Here is a 24,618-nt window from a genome sequence, read left to right as displayed (position 1 = left end):
TTATTTAATAACAAAAGCATTTGAGAAAGAAAAACTCAGAGATATTGACGATGAAGAAGCCCAGACAAAACAGTATAATAATAAGATGATAGAAGTTAAAGTTAGTGTATCCACTTCCTTATCCTCTAGAACTATAAGCATTTTTTTACCTAAAAAAAAAAGAACTAGAAGCATTTTTATTGGACAGAATCTAATAATTTATATTATTGAGGGAGGGTGAATCAAATTGTACATAAAACATAAATTTCCGATTTCGCATGAATTTCATATCTAAATTCCAAAATAAATTTATTTAGTTACATGTCACAGTCCATTGAAGAATCTCTTTCTCTCTCTTCCATGTCTGCCAACCACATTTATTTGTTTGTAATATGAATGTTGCATAGTAGCAGAAAATATCATTAACCAAATCAGTTCAGATTTGGTTTTACTATGATTTTCATATAACGTTGGTACTTGGAACAACTGGAACATTTACATTGGTCCTTAGATGAGGCAGTGTGCTTAAAACCTCGTCCTTTTCTTCCACCTTCTACGGTGGGCTTCTCTTACTTTGTTCTCACTCTGTTCGATATTTTTTTAATGTTATGCAAACAAAAAACCGTGTTGTCTTCTTCTTCTTCTTCTTCTTTTATTTTAAACGCAGAAGCCGGCATTTGTGTTCCCGTGTCTTCCCTGCTTTCTCAGTTTTTTCTATGTGACTCTGTTTCCATAGTCCGTGTTTTCTATCATTGCTTATTACCCTTTTGCAGATTTACTTTATCAATGTCATAAAACTTTTACATGTTTCATCTTTTTTTTGCAGTACTAGATTGCATTGTTTTCTTTCTCGTTTTCCGGGAAAGTGATCACATAGTAGGTGAATACCAGAGCTCACACCACTCTTCAGGCAATGAAGCCACCTTTAAATGATGACAAAGTAATTTCATCTTCTTCTTCTTATAGTTTAACAAAAGCCTAGCTGATTTTTTTTCTTTCTTTTTCTGTTTGATTGCAACTTGCAAGATTTTTAGAAGCAAATGGTCGTGTAAGATTGTCAGCTTCTTCTAAAAATGAAGCTATATAACATAAAAGCTCCTAAAAATTATGACATAATCTTAAATAAGTTATTCTAAACCAACGTGGATCAATTGACACATAGTTGTTGTGCTTAATCAATAGTTTCGAGTTTGAGTCCTAAAAATGTTGACTTTGAGAAAAGTTTTATTACTCATAGGGGTCTTACTGGACTTTAGCACGATTGTTTCTTGAAGAGGATACTTCATAAACAAAAGTTCTAAATAATTGAAAAATAAAACGTTTCAAAGCTTAAACAAAGAAGTACTTTAACCTTACGCATGGTTTTTTTTTTTTTTTTTTAATTTCTCTTTAGGAATTATTCTTATGGATCATGCAATTGCTTTCTGTATGAAGAAGAGGTGTAAGCTTTTTATCCAAAACTGAAACTGGGTTCTTTCACTTCTCATGAGAAAAACGTAGTCCTGTCCTTCTGCTTTTCCTTTTTCTTTTTCTTTTTCATGAATACAGCTTGTATCACAGATTTGATGCATCAGTGAATGTAAAAAGCAGGACAAGATGGAAACTCGAGGGAGCAAGGCAATGGTGGCTGCAGAGAAAACCGTGAAAAATGGGCGTCGATCCAATAGAGAAAGGAAAATAGCCTTGACACAAGATGTATGTGCATGATGTTCATATTCCTTTTGTGATTGAACTCCCCAAGTGTTTATTCTACAACCCCTCTGGCAGTGTAATTATGTGTTCAAACTGTGCAGGTTGATAAGTTGAAGAGGAAGCTCAGACATGAAGAGAATGTTCACAGAGCGTTAGAAAGAGCATTGACAAGACCTTTGGGATCCCTTCCTCGTCTTCCTCCTTATCTTCCTCCTCATGTCAGTATTTCTCTTCTTTCCATTTAGTGCTTAGGTGGAACACAAAAGTGGCAAAGCAACATGTTTTTCTTCTACACTGATTGAAGTGCTTCAAGCAATAAATTTAGGAAAACCCCAGATGAAGTCAGCTATCAATTGTATTTCAGTTATAATACACTTTTTATTTACTTATTTTATTCATGGAATTTTTAGACATTAGAGCTTGTGGCTGAAGTGGCAGTATTGGAGGAGGAGGTGGTTAGACTAGAAGAGAAGGTTGTGAATTTCAGACAAGGTCTATATCAGGAAGCTGTCTACATTTCCTCTAAGAGGAATGCAGAAAATTTGAGGGACTCAATGGACCAGAACTCCATCAGGAGCTCCAAACATCAAAGATCAAAGTCTTTGTCCCAAAGTGAGCTCAATTCAACTACCATGGCTAGGCCTCAAATTTCTCTTGCTAGAAGTGCTTCCAGTAGAAGGCTGTTCTCTGACATTTTCACTGATCACTCTGGCAAGCTAGTGAACGGGAAACTATTGCACATAAATCAAGATTCACTATCATCAATCCCAGAAGAGGGACGGCGAAAAGAGAATCCACTGTTTTATAGCTCTCTGAAGGATAAGCAATCTCCAGAGAAGAAAACGGCCAAAGTCATTGCTCCAGTGAAGAAGTCTCCAATCAAAAAAGAATCAGCTGATAAGTGTGTAGATCACTTGAAGTTACAGGTATCCAACAGTTTTCAATTAGTACTATTTAATGTGAAAAATGATTGAGCTGTCATTTTAACAATGATTTGTTTTGCTTGATCAGATGGAGGGGAGATTAGTAGATCAAGAAACAGCTGAGAGTTCTTCAAGTTCATTACATGATAAGGTGTCAGAAGTTGATAGCACACCCAACCGAATTTCGGAGGATATTGTCAAGTGCTTGTGTAGAATATTTGTGAGAGTAGGCACATTCAAGGAAAAATTAGGGGAATCAAAAACACCTCTCAGTTCTACATCTGTATGCAGCAAGGAAAAGGATCAGTTGTGTGATCCATATGGTATCTGTTCAGAATCTAAAATGAGGGATATTGGTACATACAATAGTTTGTGTGAGATCAAAGCCTCCAATGTTGACCTCAATCGAACAAGATATGTAGTTTTTCTGATCCGTAGGTTAAAGTAAGTTATATCAGGTTGTTAAGCTGTTGGTTGATACTTGATAATTGATACTTCAGGTGTCTATCTAACCTAACAGACATATTCAGGTTTCTACTCGGGAAACTTGCCTCCGTGAGCATGAAGGATCTTACTCATCAAGAGAAACTTGCATTTTGGATAAACACTTATAATTCCTGCATGCTTAATGTAAGATACCTTTCTGTACAACGTAAGGCGGAAGAATTAGGCCATTGTTTGAGGACTTGATTTGAATTTGATATCATCTTAGCTTGCCTAACATGTTGAGGGTAACCACAATTATTTGGGTGTATATTTTAGGCATATTTAGAGCACGGCATACCCGAGAGTCCTGAAATGATTGTAGCACTAATGCAGAAGGTACAATAATCTCTCTAATATTCATTTGTCTTTTAAGAACAAGTGTTCAAAGCAGCAGAAACAATAATCTTTGCTGCCATCCCATGCTGACGTTATAGAATTTCTCAGTGCTCTTCAATCTAAACTTCTAATGACTATTTTTTACCGCTAGAAATTAAGAAAACACTAATAAGATAGGATGATGAATTAAAAACATCCCATCATTATTCTATGAATTTTATGGCAGATTGAACTGAAGTGTATGCATGCACGCGCGCACACACACTCCACAACCACTATTAAATATTTTTATGTCCTGTCAAGATGAAACTCTAGGTAAATATTCAAGTTGACTAAAACTTGGCAATGCTTGATTGCTTGTGCAGGCAACAATAGAAGTGGGGGGGCAGCTGCTCAATGCAATTACAATAGAGCACTTCATCTTGAGACTTCCTTATCACCTGATGTTTGTAAGTGCATAATCTACTCTCTTGCCTATGCTTTCAGATGTCTAAAAAGTTTTTCTAATTTTCTAAAGTCCCTGTCATGCCTTGTAGATTACAATTCATCCCTTGATTTTCATCTTTCCTTACTGCGACAGACCTGCCCAAAAGCTGCAAAACACGGCGAGATGAAATTGCGAAGCATATTTGGCTTGGAATGGTCAGAGCCCTTGGTTACATTTGCACTTTCCTGTGGAAGCTGGTCTTCACCTGCGGTATCTTTGTTTCTCAAATTATACAATATTGTTATGTGGACTCTGGCTAATTGCTTTTTTTAACTATAACTTGGTTTACGATCAATTATTAGTCTGACAATGTATGACCAAACCAAAGATGTCGTGCGTTCTGCTAAATTTTTTGCTTAAATCAAAATTGGATTTTTTTTTCAGAAAAAAATCTCTCGTATGGTTGAAAATTACCAGACCGGGTGTTATATTATGAAAATTTGAAATATCTGGTATAGGAATTAAAAGGACACGCGTGGATAAGCTAAGCGATTCTCGAAATCATTATAATACAAAATTAAACATAGTAAAAAGGTTGCCACTTTTCCATTTTTCATTTTTAGGATCAATAACAATGTTAGTATTATTAAATGCTACATGCTAATTTTCTTTCTTGATGTGGATAAAATCTTATTTTATGTATTTTCCTGGTTTGGTGAATTGATGGAACAAATGTGTTTTTATTGTATGAAGGTTAGGATATACACAGCATCACAAGTTGACAATGAGTTGGAAGCAGCAAAGAGGGATTATTTACAGGCAACAGTTGGCATTACAAAAACAAACAAGTTAATAATTCCAAAGTTACTAGATTGGTATTTACTTGACTTTGCAAAGGACTTGGAAACTTTGTTGGATTGGGTTTGCCTCCAACTACCCATTGAACTGAGAAAGGAAGCAATTGAATGCCTTGAAAGAAGGGAAAGACAGCCCCTTTCACAGCTGGTACAAATGATGCCCTATGACTTCAGTTTTAGGTTGCTTTTACACCAATAAACTTAGAGAGTGGTACTGTTCACCACTACCATTTCAGTCAGCACAGATTTCTGAATTTTGATGTGGTGGATTTTTGTATATGGGATAGTTCACACATAAAGTATATTATCAAAATAATGTGATGCATTCATTTGGTAAAGGGTTTTGGCCTTTTTGGACACTGTAATTGGGTACGTAGAAAGGCTTTTGTAGAAAATAATACATACATAGAAATGGCGGTTTCTTATAAGCAAACTCGTTTATTCTCCGAATCAACATTTGTGTTTCTATGTTCACAAATGATCAATATGTTAAAAAAAAGACTTAAATATCTTTTTAATTTTTGTAATTTAATGTTTTTTTTGTTTTTAATTCTTGTAAATTTATTTTAAGTTGTTGTAAATTATATTTTTTTTTCATCCTTATAACGCTTTAGATAATATTTTTTTACTGTTTAAAACATTATCTAAAAACAGAACAAATATAATTTACAAAGACCAAAAAAATAATTTTATTAGGACTAAAAACAAAAAACACTAAATTATAAGGATAAAAAATATATTTAAACCTAAATTTTTTTTGAAAAACAACATTATGTTATTACATTAGAAAGCGTCACCTGGATGGCAATTGAAAAAACAAAAGGAAAACCCAGGCCATCACAAATAATCATAACAAAACTGAAAAGCCGTGTTCTCAACATGTAGAAACTATAATTTTCCTAGACTTCTTGTGAGAATTTTCCCCAGTTGTATATATCCCCTCCCTACAATGGAGTTGCGTCTCTCAATACAACAGCATTGCAAGGGAACACACGGTAGAAGCAAATATAATCCGGGTGACTCAACCAAATGGTGAAGGAACTGGTCCTGCGAGCGCATCTGATCTTTTGATGCTTCCCATTCCACATATTATGCATCCAGGTGCAGTCACAGCTGAAAATTTGGATCCACAGAGATCACAGACATCATATCCAATGGTTGACAGCCTGCTCAATGTGAAAGCACAGAATTGTGATGGATCTTCCAATGGATCAATGGACTTATTAGTCAAACCCCTCTGAACACACAAGTCGATGAGGCTCCTAAATTCCTCCTGCTTGCTTGGAGGTGCTTTAGACAATAGTAATTCTAACATTTGCTTGGAATATGCATAATTTTGCACCTCCATATTTCGTTTTATGGCAGTTCGAATGCAGTTTATTCTGTGCTTGGCGAGAAGAGGCAATGAACCCAGATGGCGTGAAAGTCTAGCCATCTCATCTTTTGCACTAATTGCACTTGGACCATGAACTTTTTGCAAACGTCCAATTTCCTGCAGTCACAAAGACACCTTTAAAGTAATAAAGGATTAAAGACTTCAAATGCAACAATAAACGCAGCTTTAAGTGAGCTGTCATTGCTTACTTAGCTACACAATAAATATTCACAGCATGGGAAATCTGTTACTAAAGTTTTACGACAATACTGCATTATGGCCTAGAGAAACAGAAGCTCAATTGCCTAATTTACTTGTAGGTCAGATTCCATTCTATCCATGTCATTAGAAATTGAAGCATAGTAATTGTACCTGAAGAAGAGTGACCGTTATCTTGTATTGAGCACAGATTGTTGCTTGAGCTTTTATGTCACTTCCACGAGATTGTTCTTTAGCTAATGCAAGAAAAGATTCATCAAAGCAAGACAAAGCATCTGAAAGATGATTTAACTCAAGGTGAGCAAGTCCAGTCTTGAAACATACAGAAGCAGCAGCTTCTCGGGGAACCTGTCATGTGAGCCATGAGATGGGGAACCAAATTAAAACAAAATTATACAAACTCAGAGATAGCAAACTAGAACTATATCACAGTTTTATTGAAGGAATCTCTACAAGGTCATTAAGCTTCTGGTGTTAATGTCATATAATAATTTGTATAAAATAAAATATCAAAGATAAAGACTCAAACTGAAGAAAAATGACACAGATGCTAAGACTCTTCAAGGGCTTTGCTTCCTCCCTACCCAATCCTCACTCACCTCCCTTCTCCTTATTCTAATTCACTAACAGAATCAAGTCACTTCCCCACCTGCCATCTGTGGAGTTGTTACAATACTCTCCCAAACTAATTTTCTCTCATGTCATGTCCCCCATCATCCCACCTGCTTCTAATTCCTTGCTGTCCTTTCCTTTCTTCCTAAAATACACAATAGTTATATGTGGGAGGCTAACACTCACCAGGTTCAGTAAAGTTGATTTCTCGGCTGTGGCATTATCATAAGTAATCACTGTTTATAAGCACACCAGCTCAATCAGAATTTTTTTCCTTACAAACCTATTTAGTTTTTTTTTCTCTATACCTAGCATCCACTAAATGATTAAAGGAAAAATCATAAAATGAGAATTTCTGTTTATGCTACATGGCTGTTCAATCCAGTACATCTAGTTCATGCATGTATTCTGATAATTTTAATATTCTGGTTAGCAAAGCATTACTCATCCCACATGTAAATATATAGGCATGCATGTATGAATTTATACCTGTCCAGGTCGTACAGAAGATGGTGGAGAACCAGTTTGTGGAGGCTTTCCTGAATCAGAAGCATTTGGTACTCCAAATATACTAAGATCAAGAGGTTGGCTAGAAGTTGGTTCCTGCAGCTGTGATGGGGGCATGGCTGAAGCCTGAGCTGAGGATTGTGGTGGGACACCACCATCAGGAAGTCCTCCGGACTCAATAGGAACCGCAGGTTGTTGAACAACTTGAGGAGGAACATCACCTTGAAGACTAACATCAGCTTTGGAAGCACTAACCTGGTTACGAGTTTCCTTGCCACTTTCAGCCCCTGCAGCGAATTTAGAGAGATATGTCCCAGCAGGAGCCAGTGAAGCAGCGGCCTGAAGGGATGAAATTGTATTCTGAAAGAAGTCTTCTGGAATAGGTCCTACTTTATTTCCCCTACTTGCAACCCCAGTAGTTGGCTGTGAAATTGGTTCTGGTTGAGTAAAGACATCTGTACCAAACAGGTCACCTGGAGTTGAAACAGTACGAGCAGACACTCCAGTAGCTGCAGGTGGCAGAGATAAAATCTGGTCAAGATCTTGGGATCCACTGGTAAACGACCTGCTCCTCGTCGGAGTTAACCCTCCACTTAGTTTAAATTTACTAGTGGCTTCTTTAATCTTATTCACATCCACAGTAGAAGAGGCAATTGGCTTGTCTCGTATTCTAACACGTATTTTTTTGGTTTTCGATACTCCTTCCTCATCACTGCTACTATCAGCAGCAGCAGCTCCATACATGGATTTCTTAAATTCTTCTGCTGCTTTAGCCTGTTCATCAGTAGAGGAACTGGCAAGCTGTTTGTTAAGACTTAATGGACCACCTTGTGAATTATCAACTCGTTGATTAGATATGGGTTTAACTGAAGATATTTCAAGACCATTTGCTTTAAAATCATTTCCTGCAGGGATGACGGCTTTAACTAAACTATCTTCCCTCACCTCAACAACATTTCCTCTTCCTTTAATTGAGCCTACATACACGCCTATATGATCTAAAATAATGGATGGAATTGCACCATCATCAGTCTTCATGTATGGCAACACCTCTGCAGCTAGCTCCCACTGAGGTATATCCTTTGCATTAGTAGGGGTTTTGATTTCCCAGTCTCCACCACCCCATTCAGGTCCTTTAGGAACCATACTTTCTGCAGCAAAGTTGGCAAATATGCCTTGTGTCCATCCAGAAGATCGAACTCGTAAAATCCATTCACAGTGTCGCCTCAATTCTGAGTCAAGATCTTCGTCTTCCAACTTCTGAGCAAGACGCCTCATAGCACTAGGATTAAGGTGGCATATAAATAGATCAAGCATGCTTTTGTAATCTGCAGTAACTTCAAAGGTTTCTTTTGCTCTATCAAACTGGCCAAACCTGCAAGTATCTTAAATAACAAAAAGTGAACAAACCTTTAAATCACATAACTATTCAAAGGACTAAAGTATCATCATTATACACTGGCTCATCAAATAGTATGATAGTATGAGATGAGTAGAATAATGATGCGGACCACTAATTAGGATTACCATATCTCTTTATTTAAATCTTGAATTTTCCACTTTATTTGTTTCTTTATATTTTCCTTTCTTGATGAGAGATCTGCATATCGAAATCGCTAACTTCACATTTGTAAAAGAGAAGGTTTATGGAATTATAAGCTGTTACAGATTGTTATTTCTAACTATACCTAGAAACTACTCGTTTTAATCTCTACACTTAGAAACTTGTTTCAGTCTTTACAAATACATTTTTTTAAACTCATTTTAGTCCCTACACATACACTTCTTAATCTGTTTTAGTGTCTATAATTTTGGACACAATGGTAAAGGTACGATGATTGGTTGGTCAGGGGTTCCAATCCGAATTGCAAATGCAAAGGTAAGGCTGCATTCAATTACCCGCCTCCCCCCTCTTCGCACAGTGAGGAGCCTTTCGGCATTGGGATGTGTTTTTTGTGTCTACAATTTTAGAGGAAAGGGACTAAAACAGATTAAAAAGTGAATGTATAGCGACTAAAACAAGTTTTTTTTAGCTGTTGGGACTAAAGTGTAAACAATGTGTAGGTATATGATCAAATGAGTAAATAAATCACACAAGAATAAGATCCTATTTAGATAAATTTCTCCATAAGTACTTTAAGAGAAGAAAATAAAAGGTAAAATGAATTGATTTTCTCCCATAAACTAAAATCAATTTATGCACCTTAGCTTTTGGAGAAGTTTATTGAGAGAGGTTTTATATAAATTAAGAGCATAAGTTGACTTTAACTTATGGGAGAAACTCAAATTCATTTTAGTTCTTTATTTTCCTCTTTTATAAATGCTTATGAAGAAGTTTATCCAAACAGTGTCAAAGCCAGAATCATTAGTGTATGTTATTGATGATATGCAACAACCACTAAAAAGTTCAACAATCAAGCCTTTTCTCGCTAGGTGGGTCAGCTACATAAATCGAAAGACATCATAACGGTCTATTGTAAATCATATCTATAGACAAGCAATTGAAACATTTACAAAAAGTTAATTAAAATAAAAACTACAGTTTACAAACATAATATAGAATCTTAGAAACATAATAGCTTAGCTATTGGCTGGGATGAGAGAGTAAAACCTTACCAATAATAACAAGTAATAATTCAAGAAAATCAATAATGATGGAACACGTAATCACCGTATTTCAGCAGTTCCTTTAGATACAGTAGCAGGCATCATAAGTACAATGAAGTTTCCTAGTTACCGCTACTAACCTGATACAGGCATAACCCAATTGCCTGAACCTGTGAAATAAATGACATGTAGGAGGACATCGCGGATAATCTCTTGAACGTAGAAATTCATCTTTCAGAACAGACAAAGCAGAGGAAAAACGAAGAGCTTTCACAGCATAGACACCCCGCATCACCTGATGTCAAAACTCAACATCCTTAGAAGATCAGATAGACCAAAACTAAAAAGACAGAGAATTCTATCACTTACCTGGGTGAAATGTGGACCTAATTGAGATAATGACACAGCTAAGTCTCCACAAACAGGAGAACCTCTAGCTAGGATGTCCAAAGACCTAGGTGTTATGCGCAAGCTGTCAAACCTTCATTCAGATAAGAATTTAAAGTGTCACCGTGTCAGTTGTTACCAGCTTTAACATAGATAAAGAAATGTTGAAATAAATCTTGAAGTCTTAAACATTCTACCCTATATAGAAAGAAGTTAGATTTTTCTGATAGCAATAGGTAGCAAAGAAGCACACCTTGATGTTATTTGGTATAGTATTTCGGATAGGTCAAGCTTCTGCTCAAAACTTTGTTGCATTGTGGCAAATCCAATAAGAAGAGGCTCAAGAAGACCAACAAGACAGCTTTTGATCTCAACCCCCTTCTTCTGTTTAGGATTTATTTCCGTAGGGCTAGCAAGCAACAATCGATCATTCAAAGCACCAACCAAGACTGCATAAGGAATTTATAAAAATAGATCAGCAGGACAATACACAAAAAAAAAAAGTTAGAGCATGAGCTACTTGGTCTTTTAATTTCTCCGTTTCAGTTTTTACTTATACAGATTTGTTTCCCTGTAGTTAGCTTCGATTTCATTTCCTTTAATTATGATAGCAAGATTCTCTCCTGTAAATACTAGGTCAGAATTAATTAGTCACTTAGTATATATTTGTAGTGAGATGCAGACTATTCAGGGAGTATTGTAGACAAAAAGACCCGCTTCAGGATATATACGTTCTTGGGGGGGGGGGGGGGCAGAGACTTTGTAGAGCAAGAAGAAAAATTTAGTTACAAGATCAAGTGTCAAGGCAGAATTTCTGGCCATAGCCCAAGGGATTTATGAGTTGTTGTGGATGAAAATCATTCTTGATGATTTTAAAGTATGAGGCTTCTATGACACTTATCTGCAACAACAAATTGCCATAGCATTGCACAAAACATAATCCAGTTCAGCATGGTAGGACAAAACACATAGAGATATACTAACATTTCATTAAGGAGAAACTGGACAGTGGGCTTGTAACAACATTATATGTCCTTTCCGGGTATCAATTGGCAGATATACTAACTAAGGGACTTCCCATAGAGCACTTTCAAGGTCTTTCTTATGAGATAGGAATGATAGATATCCATTCACCAACTTGAGGAGGAGTGTTGAAGCATGCGTTAATCCTTAAATTTCCCTGATTCTGTTTCTATTTGTACAAATTTGTTTCCCTGTAATTAGTTTCCATTTTATTTCCTGTAATTATGATATGAAGATTCCTTCATTCGTGTAAATACTAGGTTAGAATTAATTAGTCAATTAGTATATATCTGTAATCAGCCTGTGCAGAAATAATCAGTAAAATAAATATTCATCTTTTCCTCATATCTCAAGTAATATATTAGTTGAGAAAACAGAAACCACAGAACAGATCGCTAAGATATTGTGATATCCAAGCATGCAGTAAGAAATTACCTGCATAAGGCACACTAGTTGACAGTATAGTCCTCACTTTTCCATCCCAGCCAAGTATACTAATTGCAGTGGCAGTAGAAAAAAGAAGGGCAGGGCCAACCCATAAGAGTGATCTAAAGTAGGCATCAGTTAAGGCTTTAAAAACGAGAATATATCCAACTGAAATATGAAATTTATGGTTTCTTGGCTGAGTAGGTGTGGAAAGTCTGAAGGTAGAAATAGAGAATAGAGTGAACATGATTTTCAACCAAAGTAATGACTTCAAGTGAAAGTGAGGACAGTTTATGTTCCATCTCCTCATCTGCTTCCATATTTTCGACCTAATCAATCAAGCGTTAGGAATAAATGGCTCCTTGATTTTAATTGAAAAAAAAAATCAAAGGATATTGAAGGAAGCCCCTTGTCAAAATTTGTCGAAGTGCCTGCAAGTATGTCAAATGCTGCCGAAACAATAAGTACTCTCTGTGTTGTTAAAATTCCTGCAACATGTCCCCTAAGAGTCTCTTGCCAGTACACCTGCCAAGTTTGAACAAACATGTATTTGCTATCAAGCAGAACCATAATAAAGTCATTTGATATTATTTCCACAAACAAGGAACCCTAAAACTAATGAGTATTGACCTCTACCAAAGGGAGGCATGGCTCTGAAGGGGCCCTTGGATGCTAAGAAAAGGCCTTTGGTTATAATACCCATAAGACAAGGGAATAATTGGCTGAATAAACATACATGCATTTGACTTAACACATTCAGAAATGCGAACCGACCCGCACACTTATTCCTCTACACACATTTTGGAAGACTTCCAAATAGGGGCAGAGGCCAAGAGTTTAAATTCTACCTATGGAAATGTCAATGTGGTGTGGGTTATGACATCCTCAGTCCACCCATATTAGCCTCAGAACACGAGATCTATAGCAATTCAACATAGAATGACAGACAGTGACAGTGCATAATACAAAATTCTATCTTTTTGTCCCTTAAAATCTACAAAATTTAGTCCCTCCCATTTTATGGAAACCATGTTAAATTGAAAATTCTCAAAAGTAGACTGTTGACTCTGACATGATCAAGAATTCTAGTTCATTTCATCTCCATAAGATGGAAGCAAGGGGACTGCATTATTTAAAATTTAGAGTTTGAGAGACATAATTGAGAAGACTATGTATGAGGGACTAAAAGAATATTTACTCTAAAATTCATGGATATAAAATATTCAATCTTATCCCTGTTTGTTTTTCCTACTTAACTTGCACAAAGCAGCTGTGCACTACTAGTTCTAGTCATAGTTAAATAAGCATGCTACTGGATGATACCTGAAGTACAATCTCATTTCTTTTCAAGTTGATTGACTTTTTGCCCTCACTCTTGGTTGATATATAATGGCCATTGGATTTGGAGGATGAAGTGGAAAGGCGGTATCCTTGTATGAGCTTTACTAATCCAATTTGGTTCCCATGAGAAGCAAACATCAAAGTTGAGTCTACAACCAGAAAAAAATCAATACTTTATACTGCTAATAGAATAAAGGCAAGCATGTAAAAATGTGTATTGGTTTGTAAGGGAAGGGATCAGCTGACACCAGTAAATTTAAACAAGAAAAATTTTCAGAAAATGGTAGATGTTTGTTAGGAATCAAAAATTGAAATGGCAAAGAAAGAATTTTATTGAATAGGATCAGAAGAACAAAAATAGGAAAGAAAACTTTCCTCCAAGGGTTTCCACTTCACAAAGGATTTTTCCTTTCACAAAGAGTTAATGCTCAATCTACAAATGATAGGATCCTCCCCTCTTCTATCCTTCTTCCCCTATTTATATCTAATAAACCCTTCTAACTAACTAACTAACTAACCCCTTAACTAACTAATCAATATCCTAACTGTAGTAACTAACTCCCCCTTCCTCATAATCCTAACAATACCACCCCTCCTAAAACACAACCTTGTCCTCAAGGTTGAAAACAACAAATTGATAACATATAGATTTCATATAACTGTTTCCCCGAAATCTACTCGCACCCCCATTTTCATCCCAATTTGCATATTTTGACAGAAGACTTTCATTGGCCTTTGCAGTCAACTGAATCACATTGTAGCCACTCATTGATTTCCCTTGTTTGCATTATGTGTTGGGCCACAGGTGCTCTTGACTAGGAACAATGCAGTTTGACCTTGACTTCAGTTGGGTGAGTGTTGTATGAGGCACACTGTTGGAGTTTGAAACAAAGATCCAATTCGAGCCCATGGGAGGTTTCCAACTTGAGACATTGGGTGGTCTTTGACGGGGGAGTCTTCAACAACTAGCAATGCATCTCCAGTAACTTTGATAGAAATGTCTACCTCTGATGATTTTCTGTTTGGTGGTTCCAAGGATGATGATGGGCTGACTGACTCTTCCTCAAAGAAAACAAGCTTCTTCTCTAGCTTCAAGGATTCTGATAATCTCCCTATCTTGCTCTCATTCAACACTTCATTGTATTGTTCTGTTTCTCATGCTTGATGTAACACACAAACAAAGTGATCCTCTTTTGTTTCTCCCTTGGTGCAACCCCCAAAGGTTGCTAACTGCACCTTTCTTGTCCAAGAATGAACCTCTGTATTATCGCAGCATTTTGACCCACTCCCTAATATGGTCTTCTTGACATGCTTTCTTGTCCAAGAATGGACCTCTGTATTATTGCAGCATTCTGACCCACTCCCTTCCATGGTCTTCTTGACATTCTTGGTTGAATGGGATCATTCAGTACTTGAAGTCTTCTCCAGGAAAGAGATTGTTGTTTAAAAAGGAGAAAATTTATCCATGAAAGTATATACTGATGCTGACTATGTAGGATCAATTGTTGATAGGAGATCTACCACAGGATACTGCATGTTCTTTGGTGGAAATTTAATAACATGAAGGAGTAAGAAGCAAAATGTGGTTGCAAGATCAAGTGCAGAAGCAGAATTCAGAGCTATGGCTCCAGGGGTTTGTGAGTTGTTATGGATGAAGATCATACTTGATGACCTCAAAATAAAATATGAAGCTCCTATGGGTCTGGTTAGTGATAATAAGTCTGCCATCAGAATTGCACACAATCCAGTTCAACTTGATCGAACAAAGCACATAGAGATAGATCAACATTTCATTAAGGAGAAATTGGACAGTGGTCTTATAGCCACCAAATACATCCCTTCAAAGCTTCATTTGGTAGATATGTTCACCAAGGGACTTCCCACAGAGCAGCTTCAAGACCTTACTTGCAAGCTGGAAATGATAGATATACATTCACCAGCTTGAGGGGAAGTGTTGTGACACATTCCATAATTAGCACATATTTTATTCTGTAATTAGTACAAATTTGATTTTTTTTTATTTGTACAAATTTTGCTCCATTGTATTTTGATTTGTATAGATTTTGTTCCATTGTATTTCTTTCCTTAATTAGGTCGTTGGCAGCTTATAAACAAGTATTGTATTCACTCTTTGAAATACAAAATTACAGTAATATTCAGATTATTATCTTTCAAGTAATAGGATGAGAAGAACAAAAAATAGGAGAAAAAATTCTCCTTCAAGGGTTTTCCCTTCACAAAGGATTTCTCCTTTCAAAAGAGCTAATGCTCAATCTACAAATGATAAGATCCCCTTCTCTCCTATCCTTCTTCCCCTATTTATATCTCGTAAACCCCTCTAACCAACCAACTAACTAACTAAACCCTTAACTAACTAATCAATATCCTAACTATAGTAACTAACTCCCCCTTCCTTATAGTCCTAGCAATGTTACCACTTATTTGAAAAGTATGGTATACAAATATCTTCAAGCCTTTTTGATGGAGTTTAAAAAGTCTCTTCAATATGAAATTTTATGTGCATAATGAATGTAATACAAATTTTAATATAATAGGGATTTTATGGGAATTAAACCCTATAGGAGGCAATTTATTTTGCATAAGATTGATTTGATTTACTCCAGTATCAATGGATCCCATCCCTACAGACGCTCACAAAAAACATACAAGAACTAAGTAAATATGTATGTATTCAAGCACCTAAAGGAGTAGAATAGATACGATCAACTTCAGTTTCAAACATAAATGGCGTTGGGCCCTGAATTGAACCAACGGTAGTTTCTGTAGGTTGATTTTCTTCAAAAAGTTTATCATTTTCCTTAGTTTCTTGGGAGGCTCCTCCTGGTAGTGTATATACTGCCAACCCTGTCTTGTCATCATCAAGAATAGCAAACTGATTTTCATTGGGACCAATAAATGCAGCATCTCGACCTGTAGACAATTACTTAAATTATTTACAGCACACAATGCATGACCAAACCCTGACAGAAAGAATGTATTCCGCTCATATAAATAATACCTTTCACTGTGCTGCTTTTACTGTTTGATATCTCTGCATCAGTATTTTCCCGGTAAAGTACAACTTCATTTGTAGTACCACTAAATTCATAAGCCACAAGAAATAGGTGTTGCTTTTTACTGTAAATCAAGTATTTTGCTTGATACTCCACACTTCGAGGAATCTATACAAAGTTGCTGAACATTAGAAGATAGAATATTATTTTCGCTTGTAAAATATAAATAGTTATAACATATCAATTGTCAAGAGGTGTATGTGCTTTTATTTCAAAATTTCAAATAAGGATTTTAGTAGATTTTGGTACCTAAAATCAAGATTAGATTATTCAAATCTGATCTTTTCTGATTCTCCATTATTTTTCTCCTTATGTTATCCTTATATTTATTTTGCAATCATAGTGATTAAGATCTCTCCTAGCTAGCTGCCTCACTAGCTCATGTAATTTTGATCAATCAATAATTAGACATATCCTTTTTTTCTCCTATCAGAGCTTCGGCTCTGATCCTATTTTCGTCCACCATGTCTTCCATGAATTCTGAAGGCGACGAAGCTGCATGATGGTCATCATCATCATTAGTGGCAGATGCTCTGTCTTTCGGTTCCATTTCACAGCTTATAATCCAAAAGCTGAATGGAGAAGGCCAGGCATTTCAAGTCTCAAATGAAGAAAACATGGAACAGAAGGGCAACTTTGAGTCACTGTCTTTCACTAAGGTCTAAGGAACAATCAGACTCTTGTAATTGTTCCTTTCCACTAAAGTATCTGTTAGTACCAAAAAGGTACCTCTTTTTCTACTGCTCTTCTTAGTACTAAAGAAAATTGTAAAACCCACGGATCATTGATTCCAGAGCTATTCACCACATGCAAATTGTTCATAGTTGTTCTCCATGTATAGTCCTTGTGCAAGTCATAAAAAGGTCAAAATTGCATATGGTACCTTCTCTACGGACACGGATTCAGTGCAGTCACTGCGGTGACTGCATGAAATCTCCACCGTTAAAAATAAAATATATAAATTAAATAATTCAAGTAAAAAAAACTGCACCTTTGGATTGTGACTGCAGGACCCTGCAGTCGAAAAGCAACTGCAGGCAATATGGGTCCCTTTTCTGCTATACTTTAGTATCTTTTCACAGCAAGCAGCAAAAGTTCTAACAAAAGGACCTGTTTAGACCTAAATTTGAGTTCTTTATAAGAAAGTTGGACATGCTCAACATCTAAGGGAGGTGTTTACAGCTATATGTGCTTTTATTTTAAATTTCAATTAAGGATTATAAAAGATTTAGGTAGTTAAGATCAAGATCAAATTATTCAGAAACGTTCTCAAATGATTCTCCTTTATTTATCTCTTTATCTTATCCTTATATTTATTTTTGTAATCAAGGTGATTAGGATCTCTCCTAGCCAACTCTACCTATATAACTGTCATGTAATTGTGATCAATCAATAATAAGAAATATCATTTTTTCTCCTAAAATTTCATCAATATTATGCAAATGATAAAAGCTATAGAAATCAGATAGACAACATGAAATTTGTTAAACTTACTACTCCCTCTAGTCTCTACATTACCGAATTATAAAGTTTCTTGTAGATACTGTCAGATCCAGAGGAAAGATTATGTGCCATAAGATTGGGTCCATCCACATAGAAAGCCCTGACGGGATAATGAAGAACTCGGTTCTCTTTATTGAAGAAATTTAGCTCCAAATGAAATGGCTGGTAGTGCATAAATGGTATTGGTTGATTGAAGAAAAATGTCTATGGAAAATAAATCAATCTCAAAATCAAATGTCAAAGGATTCTTGCCTGTATAACTGGAAAGTCCTTCAGATAATGCTTGGTGTCTAGAATAGTGATGAGGGGCAAGCGAGATATTGGAGCACTTTTTGTATTGCCTTCCATAAAATGCTACAAGAAAGATGTAAAAGAACAAAATATAAGTCAGGGAGCATGGAGATTTTAAATGTTTTCTAAGGAGATTAAGTGCAGGATTGTAAGGAAATTTGAGCCATCAAATTTGGTGGTCAAAGTCACATCATAACCATTGCATCGTTCATGACTATAAGAAAGAGAAAATATAAGAAACATACACTGTAAAGAAAAGCCTTCCTTCCAATGTCTAATATTGTAAGATGATTGTGGCTGCAATTAAGGAAGAAAGGAGACAGTCAACAATAGCACAATATAATTATGAAATGTCTCTAATTACATGTACTGGATAACAAACTAATGGAGAAAAGAGTCAAAAGTAATGAGTAGCAAAGCAATTTGAACCTTTTTAATTAAAGCACCTAAATTGTGTCATCAGTGGACCTCATATCCAAGTAGAAGCTGCATCTAATACTCAAACAGTATTGTTGCAACTAAGCCCAATGTGAAAATACAGATATCAAGTGCAATTTCATAATCCAAATATAATCTAGTAGTACCCAATCAAGTTTCAAGACTAAAAATAAGCACAAATAATAGGGCTATTTAGAATCAGAACAGCATAATATAAGACAGTGGATTCTAACCACCAGTTTTTCCATAAAATACTAGTTATATTTTCCTCTACCCAGTTGCAGATTTTGACTCACCCTTTCAAATGATGTTCTTGTAATTGAGCTTGAAGCTGATGGTCCGCTAACACTCCAGATGAACCCAAGGCCGACAATTTTTCTTTCAAAGTAGATGCTGCATAGAATCTCTATCATTAGCATATATCACATTAAAGAGCTAGATTGCAGCAGTAATTATTATGCAAATATGGCCAAATTAAGGTATATAAGTGAGAGACAATACTCTCCTTATAAGCCGATTTTGTAGGATTGAGTTAGGGTCCAAATCCAAATTCTAAGAAAATATCCTCAAATATTAAAGGATCTTTAACCTTGATGCTAGCTAAATAAAAATGAATCACCTGACGATCCGCGTGCACTTTGCAAAACTGAAAAAAGTTGCTTTCTCCTTTCTCTACTGTATGTCGTCTTATTTTTCAAAGGGTCTCCACTTGTTACATTCTGTTGAAATAAACAACAAATTCATAAATCCAATATACACTGGCAAAAAAGATATAAATAATGAAAGGTTGAACGTAACTGCAAACACGAGTGCCGCTAAATTAGATTTTGGATGAAATTCTAAAGCTTTAATTCGTGGTAAGGGATACACTGCTTCTCCGCCCTGTTGAGAAAGGATGCGAGGGATATCAAGTGATTCAATTGCTGCATCGAATGTAAAAATTATTAGCCAACAAAGTTTAATGAAATGAATAATAAGAGAGTGAAGCAAGATAACTGTTGGCATGTTCTTTCTCTGTATCTTTCTCTATGTTAAAACATTCTATACAGGAGGGGGGAGGGTAGCAGCAGAAATTTTGCATGACAAATTATATAACAGAAACAAGCGGTCAAAAACTAAGAAAAATCAGACTAGAGACTGAAAGAGTCAAAGTTAGCTAACCAGCAGGCACAAAAAAACTAGCTGGCATAGGAGGTGTGTTAGGATTTACTATAACCCGTGTTTTCCAAACTTGCAGACTTCCATCCCTTGATAGGGTTACAAGTAAACACAATGTGGTTAGCCAAGAAACTGATGTTATTGGTTGTGATCCAACTTGTGTTCTGAAAATGAAATATTATAACTATCAGAACCCAAGACTAACAAGCCTCAATTTAAATATTTCCAGTGATTGGCTGCAAGAAAACAACAAATTCAAAATAGATAACCATGATACAAGGTCTCTCAGTTACAAAATGGGGAAATCTCAACCATAGCCACAGTTACTCACAGTCCAATGATACTAGGCCTCTCAGTTGATACATCCCATGCCAGTAGTGTACCACGTCGATCACCAACAAATATCCATTCTAGAGTTGGGTGAAATGCAAATGCACCAGCACCATTAAGCTTTATAGTATTGTCAACTGAATAAGAAACAAAATATAAATAACACTAAGGATGTGACTTACAAGAGAAATATAAACCATGTCAACAAGAATAGAATATGTCAGGAATCATCTCACGTTGAAGTGTGTAATGAACAGCATAAGTGTGAATGTTATATGCTCGAATCAAACCTTCTGCATAAGCAACATACTAGGACAGAAAAGCAACGGAGTCAAGAAGGACAGAACTGAAGTATCATTAAAAGAAAGACCGGTGACTAAGTCTTTCTTGCAGCACAAATACATATATATAACATGAAGTCAAGACCCTGTCAAAAGTAACCAGAAATATATTGAAGTAATACCAGAACAGGGAGGCGAGGATGACAAGCAAGATTCACAATAGGCTTCTTCAAGTCTGTCTTGATTTTTGTGGGTGCTCTACCGCCTTCAACAGTTCCAACAACTTCATTTGTGCAAAAACAGATATAGCCCAAAAAATCTCAAGATTAGTAATCGAACTGGCGACAATAGCACGTATAACTTCACAGATAAGAAATCAGACATCCAACCTGTCACACTCAACCGTTTATGGAATCCAAAAAACACAATAGATTGTAGTGGGGTCAATGCCAGATGAACTTCTGTATCAGAAGAAATTTGCTCGGTCTTCTTCTCTGGTGAATGCAATACACATGTTTGCTCGAAGTCAAAATCACAAGATCGTATTGTAGAATCCTATAGATGGAAAAGCAATAGTTGTAATAAATATAAAAGAACTTCACAGTCACAACTCAACATATAAACTAATAAAGAACAGGATTTAGCAACATTACATTCAGAAAAAACAGACTGTTAGATAATGTAATTTTCCCAACAAGTAAAACAGAAATTCACTACACTTGATTATCTATGCCATATGTTAGAGAATGATAACATCAGAATCAAAATGATAAAAGGAAGACATTATTGTTAAATCTTGCACACCTATATAATTTCTAATTTTTTTTTCGTAAAGTTGTTTCATTTTCTGAACTGAACTTAACCATGGAAAATAATTCTGCCAGGTCCTACAATGTTGTCCCCATTATGTTAAATATACCCATGAGGACCTGATTTGCATTTTGTTGCATATCTAGCCAAAAATACAAAAACCATTTCTGAAAATTTATCGACTCTTCGAAGAACAACTCTATAGGCAATAACGCATTAACCCTAATTGTAATATTTTGCCCTTCCACAGTCCATACTTTAATGTGAGAAAAAGATCCACAAGTTCCATTGAGAACTGAAGCACCAGAAAATAAAAATGTTTAAATACAACAAAAGTTTTATCCCACCAAGTAAAGCTGGCTATATTTGATCACACAATGCCATTGGGCTCAGTTAAAGACCAAATCCTTATAGATATATTCATCGTGAGATCCCTCTTAACAACTTCCTCCAATGTCATTCTTGGTCTCCTTCTCCACCTTCTCATAAAACTAAAAATCATGCAATCTACTTTCCTCACTGGTACTTCTAGTAGCCTTCTTTGTACATACCCAAACCTTTCATGACATTGGTGTGACATTTGATTTCCTGGCATCATTTCCTCAATCAGTGTCATACCAATGTCTCCTCCAATACTAACCTTTCATATCCTAAAAAATTACTTCTATTACTATAAACTACAAATAAAATAAAATAAATCAATATGCACATAATAGAAATTCAGGTAGGGCCAACCTGGAGAATTGCAATCACAGTATGCCCTCTTGTTGGACTATATAACATGCGGACAACTGGAGCACCAATGTCAAGAGCTGAAATCTTGCTTCCTGTTAATGCATCAAATTCTGCGCACATGGAAACAAACCAGTTAGGAACACCTTACCAAAAATACGTCAAAAATGAAATAATGCAGCAGAAAAAAAGGTAAATCTACTCCGCACGGTAAATTCACAAAAGCGCAAAGTGCACGAAACCAATGACTCAGATGTAATGGATCAACAAGGAGGATTGATTTTATTAGTACATTCCTTCAGAAATGAAAGATTCAAGAGTAAGTTAAGCAATGTTTACCAGGCATTGCCATTGTGGTGGTTTACATTTTACAAAGTTATGTACTTAGGTCTTTCTTATTCTGGATGGACTTTTTAGTGAACAATGACTTTGAAGCATCAAATTGGATATCAGTGTTTTAGGTTTATTTACGAATAAACTAACTAATTCGTCCATCAAGACAATAGCTCATGTTTGCTCATGATGCATTGCTTTTCACGTGTTTGTTCTCTGTTTTAGAAAATAGAAACAAGCGCAGCTATGAGTAAAGAAGGAGTAAGAAATGCAATTACACGTGACAAGAACTCAAGGTAAGGAGCGATATGCAAACATTCTCAATATTTTTTATTTAGAATTAGATAGAGTAACATATGGAATCATCATCTGGCAGCATGGATAGATTCAGTTAACAAGTAGAGCTAGAATACCGCAGGTAGCTTTAAGGAGAAGGACTGAAGATAATGCTTTAGATATGATTAGATGAATGAATTGTACCAGCTCGTCTGGTAAGAATTTGATTTATGTATTCAAATCCATGTATTAAGTTCAATTTAGGATAACAGTCTGTCTGAATAACTTTGATGCATTTACTAGACAGGGCAAACCATACTGCTTGTGAACATCATCCTGCTCATAACTACATGCTTTTGGGTCAACATAAAATCAAGTGAAGCAATCTCTGCTTTAGTTTTTTATTCCTTTGCAACAAAAGAGAAAGAATGCAGAGCCTAGCAAAGCCAAAAACAGCTAAGCATTAAGCAAGTGCATTGGGATGGAAGCTACTACTTTGGTCTAGATTTTAAAAACTGAATCAAGTTGAGAAAACCAGTTTTCTTTTTGTTCAGCCACCACCGTAATTAGGGACTTTTAGCTCCCTGGTGGGACCCCAAGATATCCCTACAAGCTTCGGTCCTTTGGGTCGGCTATAAGACTAATCCTGATTCGAGGCTTAGTCCCAGTTAAAGTTCCTCAACCCTCTCTCCTCCCCAAGAGTGTATTCTGTGGGATCAAACTCAAGTCTTTCTCCACAAACTCAATGTGTGTTGCAAACTAAGCTACATCCATTGAGTTGAGAAAACTAGTTAAATGAAGCAAACTGTGGTTTTTTATCTAAGGTCATGTTTAGATAAACTTCTCTATAAACACTTATTAAAAATAATTAAAAAGGTAAAATAAATTGAGCTTCTCTTATAAGTTCAAAACAACTTATGCACTTAACTATCATGAAAGCTCTCTCACTTATAAGACACACACACACACACAAAACCTGTTAAACTGAACCAAACAGTAGTTTTTGTGTATAAGTGGAAAAAAAATAAGAAGATAAAATGAATTGGACTTCTAAGTTAAAATCAATTTAAGCACTTCACTTTTATGAAAGCTCTCATTTAAATTCTCCAATGTTGAGGTGCAAACTTGTTATTTCTCCTCCCATTCTATTTCATTGTCGTGTAAAATTTAACAGTACTATTGGACAACCCAAAGAGTTTGAGATTGGATATTGTGCAGTTATCTTTATAACCTTTATTTTCCTTCAACATTGCAATTAGACAATAGCTTTACAATTTATGAAGTTCAGAAACTGTCCAAACTAGGAACATGACTTTGTTTAATTTCTGAAAGATTTCATTATTAACTCGGTCCTTATATTTGTCCACACTTTCCTGTTTTGACCCTACACGTAAAAATTGTAAGTTTTAGTCCTGGACAAGCAAATTTAATACATTTTGATCCCTGCCATCAGTTGAAACACCGCCGCAAAATTCTTCTGGGGTGTAAAACTGCCAAAAAGAAAATATTTATTATGGAAGAAATTTCTAGTAGTTTAACAATCGCCAAAAAAAATTGACAATTTTACACCTCCAAAAAAAAAATTGCAGCGGTCTTAAGTTAACAGCAACGTCAGTAATGATGTTTAAAGCAAAGACCAAAACGCACTAAATTTATTCGTCGCTAAAACTTACAATTTTGACGTGTAGAGTGAAAATAGCAAAACGCGAACAAGTACACTGTACGTAGACCAAATTAATTATTAAATCTTTTTAAATTTATCTATCAGAAAGTATGAAATGGGTTCAGGGAAGATTTTTTTTAAAAAAAAAAAAAGATAAGTACAAACGAAGAGTCGGAAACGAATGCAATGGCATATCTAGCGTATGTCACACACACATTCATGAACTCTGGTTCTCCTTCATTATTTGAATCGAATTTCAGAGCAGCACGTTACCGTAATGATGCGAAACGCATCGTTTAGACGTTTCCAGAATCTATAAGCAGAGTGAAGGTAAATTCCTGAAACTAGAAATGAACATGGAGAGAGTGATAGAGCAGTTTCTCACCAACGATGAAGGTTCCGATGGCGACGGCAACGAGTGCCTGATGAGGATGAAAGGTAGCAGCATGTGGCTGCAGAGGTCTGACGCCACGACCAACGTGGCGCAGGTCAAGGTGCTGCAGTGTCGTCCACTCCATGGTTGAGTTTCTAC

At 35.9% G+C, this 24,618-nt stretch overlaps 2 protein-coding genes across 12 annotated transcripts; one reads left to right on the top strand and one right to left on the bottom strand.

The window, feature by feature from the left end:
- Window positions 1–413: 413 nt before the first annotated feature.
- On the top strand, window positions 414–5,157 carry LOC100794704 (uncharacterized). Of its 11 annotated transcripts, none has more exons than XM_014776122.3 (11): window positions 414–537; window positions 806–919; window positions 1,570–1,674; window positions 1,773–1,889; window positions 2,082–2,597; window positions 2,683–3,038; window positions 3,125–3,224; window positions 3,357–3,416; window positions 3,782–3,865; window positions 3,997–4,113; window positions 4,597–5,155. In XM_014776122.3, the coding sequence occupies exons 2-11, from the start codon at window positions 893–895 to the stop codon at window positions 4,897–4,899; spliced, it is 1,785 nt and encodes a 594-aa protein (XP_014631608.1). In that variant the 5' UTR covers window positions 414–537; window positions 806–892; the 3' UTR covers window positions 4,900–5,155. The 11 variants fall into 11 exon arrangements, 9 of the variants coding, with proteins under 9 accessions (XP_014631608.1, XP_006573628.1, XP_040872427.1 ...); XM_006573565.4 differs by lacking the exon at window positions 414–537 and adding an exon at window positions 548–714; XM_041016489.1 differs by lacking the exon at window positions 414–537 and adding an exon at window positions 552–714 and having other exon boundaries at window positions 1,540–1,674.
- A 459-nt stretch (window positions 5,158–5,616) lies between these two features.
- Window positions 5,617–24,604, bottom strand: LOC100787845 (uncharacterized). The gene is made up of 23 exons (XM_041015062.1): window positions 24,472–24,604; window positions 21,818–21,927; window positions 20,662–20,827; window positions 20,455–20,555; window positions 20,228–20,300; window positions 19,993–20,128; window positions 19,867–19,897; window positions 19,123–19,222; window positions 18,800–18,896; window positions 18,311–18,362; window positions 18,027–18,128; window positions 17,790–17,936; window positions 16,217–16,379; window positions 15,898–16,128; window positions 13,180–13,346; window positions 12,253–12,381; window positions 11,866–11,983; window positions 10,661–10,856; window positions 10,390–10,501; window positions 10,161–10,315; window positions 7,396–8,788; window positions 6,448–6,642; window positions 5,617–6,192 (listed from the first exon to the last, which is right to left on the bottom strand). Exons 1-23 carry the CDS (start codon window positions 24,602–24,604, stop codon window positions 5,722–5,724), a joined length of 4,578 nt encoding a protein of 1,525 aa, XP_040870996.1. The 3' UTR covers window positions 5,617–5,721.
- Window positions 24,605–24,618: the final 14 nt, after the last annotated feature.

The sequence above is a fragment of the Glycine max genome, chromosome 1 (genome assembly GCF_000004515.6).
Source record: "Glycine max cultivar Williams 82 chromosome 1, Glycine_max_v4.0, whole genome shotgun sequence".
In the NCBI taxonomy this organism is placed as follows: Eukaryota; Viridiplantae; Streptophyta; class Magnoliopsida; order Fabales; family Fabaceae; genus Glycine; species Glycine max.
The sequence above is the reverse complement of the archived record's forward strand: the minus strand, read 5'-3'. Positions and strand labels throughout refer to the sequence as shown.